General features: G+C 37.7%; 1 protein-coding gene across 3 annotated transcripts in view; it reads left to right on the top strand.

Moving 5' to 3' along the window:
- The window catches only part of TRAPPC2 (trafficking protein particle complex subunit 2), a 5968-nt gene extending 434 nt beyond the window's left edge, over positions 1-5534 (top strand). For all 3 annotated transcript variants that reach the window (XM_057388777.1, XM_057388912.1, XM_057388846.1), the window contains exons 2-5: positions 582-691; positions 2330-2472; positions 3213-3300; positions 4116-5534. In XM_057388777.1, the coding sequence (XP_057244760.1) occupies positions 599-691; positions 2330-2472; positions 3213-3300; positions 4116-4214 (423 nt within the window). In that variant the 5' untranslated portion in view covers positions 582-598 and the 3' untranslated portion in view covers positions 4215-5534. The remainder of the gene's footprint in view (positions 1-581; positions 692-2329; positions 2473-3212; positions 3301-4115) is intronic.

Raw genomic sequence — 5534 nt, forward strand, 5'->3', positions numbered from 1 at the left:
CCCTTCCCTTCCCTTCCCTTCCCTTCCCTTCCCTTCCCTTCCCTTCCCGCTCTGAGCAGGGCCCGGGGAGAGTCAGCGAGGCGGGTCCTCGGAGGCGGGTGCAGCGCCGGGTGACTGGGGGCTCTCGGGGGATAAATCATCAGTGAGCTGGGCGGGAATTGGTATAGGTACCTAGGTTCACTTCTAGATCCATTTTACAAGGCTGTCCTYCAGCTCCTCCAGAGTCACAGAATCGGTCAGGTTGGAGGGACCACAGGCAGCCGGCTCAGCCTGCTCAAGCAGGGTCATCCTGGAGCACAGGACTCAAGTTTGTGTCCAAACGATTCTGGAATAACTAGAGCCTTTGTGGGCAATCTGTTCCAGTGGTCKCTCACTGCACAGCAAAGATGTTCTTGAACTTCTGGGCATCAATTTTTAAGAGCTTCCTCCCCCATCCTCTTGATGTGCATACCTTAATGTGTATCTCTCTTTAGCCTCTGGTAAATATGAATGGGAGCACACTGGTTGATTTTTAGGAGCTCTTCTACATGGATTAAGAGTTTGTATATAGACTCATCAGCATATCTTTATTTTCACATAAGGAGAGCTATTTTGAAGGATGTCTGGAAGTTTCTACTTCGTGATAGTTGGCCATCATGATAATCCCATATTTGAAATGGAATTTCTGCCTCCTGGAAAAGTAGAGTCGAAGGTGCGTTTTTTTCCCCCTGTGGGACTCCTGTGGTTCTYTTATAATTTTACAGTGTATTAGAAACATGACCATCAAAAGTAGTATCTACTGTTTTCTGGGGCTTTTTTARCATAAATCTTGTCACAGGGAGTAAAACTCTGGATTTGTCAAGTCTCTTAAAAATCTTTGCCAGATTAAACTAGTTCTTCACAAAACACAGCTTCCCTAAATATTTGCTGCATTATGTTAGCATTGTGTTAGAGAATATGTATCATAGCTTTGCTTTCGTAGTTTCTCTTAGTATATAGAGGTTTTATAATAGCTGTTCATTATTTAATGCCACTTTTAAGGCATTTGTATACAGTAATAAAGTAAGGAACAAAAATTTGAAAGCTCTGTTCAGTCCTTTATGTTATAAAGTACCTAATTTTTAAATCATCCTCATTAGTCATACTTGCTTTTGAGTAAGGAAAGCTTAAAACGTATATTGACAAATAAAGGTTTGAAAATGCAAGAAATGTAAGACTATTGAGTAAGTGGTGTTTCCAGTGGGAAAAGWACAAATCATCCATAAGTGATATTACATCAAAGAAGAAACACACTTCAGAATAAAAATGTGTGGATCTATGAGTATATCTAAAAATGGAAGTATATGCAGTCACTGATTGGAACTGCATGGCATCATCTGTATTTTGAACTAATAAAACATCATAAATAAGGCTACTCAAACTAGACTCTGTGAGGATGTGTAAAAGCTGATTTGAGGGAAAAAGAGAGAGGTGAGAGTGGCAGTAACACTATCCCATTATTATGGGAAATAGTGCAAGACTATTTTCCAGTCTAATAAAAGCTTCCCGTGTGGTTTTGTTCTGTATCTCTTCTTGGCAGATGACCTCCGGTGTTCTAGGTTGTCTACAAAGTAACTGAGCCAAACACTGTGATCACTCTTAAATTTATTGTAGGAAGCGATGCAATTTACATCTGCAAGCATATGTTTAATACTAGTTAAAAAAACTAGGATGTTTTTCTGCACCATGTTTATGTAAAAAGGAGACTCCCCCAAACAATGAAACTATCTTGYTTATAGGTTAATAACATGAATAAAACAGAATCTGTACGTGATGTTATCAGCATACCTCTCCTCTGTTTTTCCCATCTGTCCCCCAGCTTTTACACCTTATAACCTATGGGTCAGGTTCCGCCAAATTTGACAGAAAYTTTATAGTCCAATATATTAGATTTACAATTTACAAATTGCTATAAATATTGCAAAAACAGATGTCTGGARAGAAGAGAAAAAGGCATTAAGAGGGTCTCTACTGTGGAATAAGTTAGAGGTGGAAGTTTGCCCATCAGTAAACAAAAGAATTCATGCTTGAGTTCATTCCTGAAATATAAATATAAGCTTTACTAATTTTGTTGCTCTCAAGATTAGTTTTGTGATGATCTTTTTATTATCACCTCTTTTTCCTTGAAACCAAATATCATGACAATATATATTTCATTTAATTACAGAATGGTATATGTGACAGAAAAGCATGGTATATGTTCAAGTTACATAACTTGAACACTGGCTCTGTAGCAACTTGAGTAAATCACAGTTCATATTTCATTCCTTTCACTGAAATATTAATCCACTGTCTTTTGGAAATGCATTAGGATGATCATCGCCATCTCAACCAGTTCATTGCCCATGCTGCACTTGACCTCGTAGATGAAAACATGTGGCTTTCTAACAACATGTATTTGAAGACTGTGGACAAGTTTAACGAATGGTTTGTTTCTGCTTTTGTCACAGCTGGACATATCCTTCCCTAGTCTCTTCCCTTTTATTTTGTGTAAGAAAAGCCTTTTCCCAGAAAGAGGCAAGTTAGATTAAATGAGTTTGGAACAGATTTTTCTGGCTATTTGCTAGTTTGTTAGAGTCATCACTTCAGGAAGAACTATGCTGGGAGGCATAGCAGCTGAGAACAGTTGGAAAGGTGGAGGAGCTAAAATAGTATTATGGAATGTGGAGCTCATATGGAGTAAAGGGTGAGAGGCTCTGAGCAAGCTTTAATGATTCCCTGTTCCCACTCCTTTGATCGTGCTAGAGAGGAGAAGTGGTAGGGAATATGCCTAGTGTCAGTCACACCAATGGTGAAAATGCAGTGCTARGGCTCAGTATTATGTGCAGGTGGTCCTAGAACTGTTGTGAAACATTTGTTACACATAGCAAGTAATAGTGAACATTGTAACTTTAGGGTTATATTGGCAAAGGTGCAGAGAGCATCATCCACATTCAGGATTACATGGTTTTTAAAAGAACAGTCTTGGCTAGAGAGGTGGTTATTTTCAGATAGGATGATGTTAAAATATAAAAGTAATGCTTTCTAAATTTCATTGCTTTAATTACCTCTTTAAATGCTTCCTCCTGAGTCACTAGTATTTCAAGTACAGCTAAACATTTTAGGTATGTGCAGAATTAGGTGTAAATGCTTATCTCAGGATGTCTTACATRTCTGTTTTCTTTGTGAAAATTTCTTTTCTCCTTAATTACTGTACATATGAGATTTATAATGCTTCATGATGTAAGGCAAGAAGATGGAATTAAGAACTTCTTTAATGATGTATATGAGTTGTATATAAAGGTAAGAACTTATTTTTATGGTTTTGCTGCAGTACTTTTAAGTGTGTTTTGCTGTACATGCTCAGACACAGCTGTTATTAGCACATTTTCTCTTGAGGGCCTATATAATCACCTGTGCAGGGCACAGCAGCCAGAACTGCTAGCACGTGAGATGAAGGATGTATTTCCCATTAAACAGAATAGATTTTTTGAAATTGTTGTAAACTGTGCTCTTTTTGAATTCTTCACATTAGTCCAGTGATTTTTCATGGGATAGATTAGAACGGTTTAAGTTGGAAGGGACTTTAAACACCATCTAGTTACAACTCCCCTGCCATGGGAGGGGACACTTTCCACTAGGCCAGGTTGCTCAAAGCCCCATCCAACCTGGCCTTGAACAACTCAGGGATGCGACAGCCACAACTGCTTTGGCAGCAGAGAAGTTGTGGGGCAACTTCTTGTGATGCATTTTGTGATAGTGTTGTGTCATTGATGATGAAAGGGCTATTCTACAGAGCCTGGTAGCTTTGCTCTCATAACCCTTGTTCTGAAATCCTGGTGGTACTTCCACTAGATGGGGTCATAGCAAAYGGTCATGAAAGATAACGTCTCAGCTTCCTGTGGGCTCCCAAACGATCCTAATTTCCACCTTGTTCTGAGGAGCTGGTGCTAGGGGATAGCTCTGCRTGTATATGGGGAGAATGCAAGGGCATGTTTAGGAGTTCTGTGCTCTTAGTGGCACTAAATAGGCTGAAAGCTAGTAGTAGATGTCACCTGCAATGACATTTTCCAGGGCTGGGCATTGTGCTTACTGATGGGTTTTTCTTCTTTCYACAGTTTGCAATGAATCCATTTTATGAACTCAATTCTCCTATTCGATCCACTGCCTTTGAAAGAAAAGTCCAGTTCCTTGGGAAGAAACACCTTTTAAGCTGAATAAATAAATTTCCCGAGTGAGTGCTTTTTCCCTACTTTCCTGATTGTTTGAACTGTACATTTTCTGGTTAGTCCCCTGCATGTTTGATATTCATCTTCTGAAGGGCTGACTAATTGGATGCTGAAGCAGCTTTTTCTTTTGCTGATATAGATAAGAACAGCCAAGCTTCTCTGGTTAAAATATGTATCTCAAGTTTCACTTTATGTGGTATGAAAACAAAGTTTTAAAATGTCAGAGGCTGCAGAGGTACAAAAGAAGAAACTAAGWCATTATGTGTTAATATGTATGTGAAGTGTAAGCCTATGATACAGGATGGGAGGAAATCGGACGTAAATGCAAAAGATGTTGCCAGTCATTTGGTTTAACATGAGCAAAAGGGAATYCTTGACTGTTTGGCCTAAATGATTAATTTTATCATAAACTTTCCTACTTGTATTCCTTCACTAGAGAACTCACTCTGCRGACTAACCAGACTAACATTACACTTTGTGGTAGTAAATCAGGCCTCTATTTATGGACATGTATGTATATAAAGTTGTCAATAAAAAGATCAGAAAAACTCTGTCTCCATTATTTCAAGAAATTTTGAGAAAAAAAAACCTTAAATTTTAAAAGCTTATAATTTCAAATTTACTCTGTATTTAGTGCAATGCATATTTAGCTGCAGTGTTGCATTAATGAATGAGGTAGACCGGAACAGCCAGATCTGTCCTGACATTAATTCTAATTCACACACACAAAAAAAAACCCAAAGTAAATATACATGTTTAAACCAACTTTTTTTCCTGTTATTTCTGCAACTGCTGAAATTTTCTTCTTGCAAATAAATTTGGAGGAGGATCTTTGAACCATAAAATTCTATTTGCTGAGGTTTCAGAAAAACATTATTTGGCCTGTCAGATTCCTATTCCATTGTAAAATGTTTTAGGAACCACTTTGCAAAACTTAACATCATTCCAAACCAGTAAGTTTTAAAGGATAGTTTGACATATACATACCTAATATTTTGTTTGGGTTTACAGTCTTTTAAGTATTCTGTTCCTTTTTGTAGCAAATCTGTATAAGCTATCTTCTTGTACATTTTTTTTAAATGTCTGAAAAGTAATTTCCAAAGGAAGTGGCATGCTATTCTAAGAAGTACATTTTACATAGCCTGTATAATTAAAGGGACCRCATGCATATGTGCTATAAATGTATAGTCAGTCATTATTTCTGTACTTACGCTAAGCTGCCGCTGTAAAATATCCCATGAGAAAAAATAACATGATATAAAGGTTGCAATATTTACCTTAAATAAAACATGGATGATGTAGGATGRA

Source organism: Malurus melanocephalus, unplaced genomic scaffold (genome assembly GCF_030028575.1).
Source record: "Malurus melanocephalus ecotype Western Australia unplaced genomic scaffold, MMel_1.1 scaffold_1, whole genome shotgun sequence".
In the NCBI taxonomy this organism is placed as follows: domain Eukaryota; kingdom Metazoa; phylum Chordata; class Aves; order Passeriformes; family Maluridae; genus Malurus; species Malurus melanocephalus.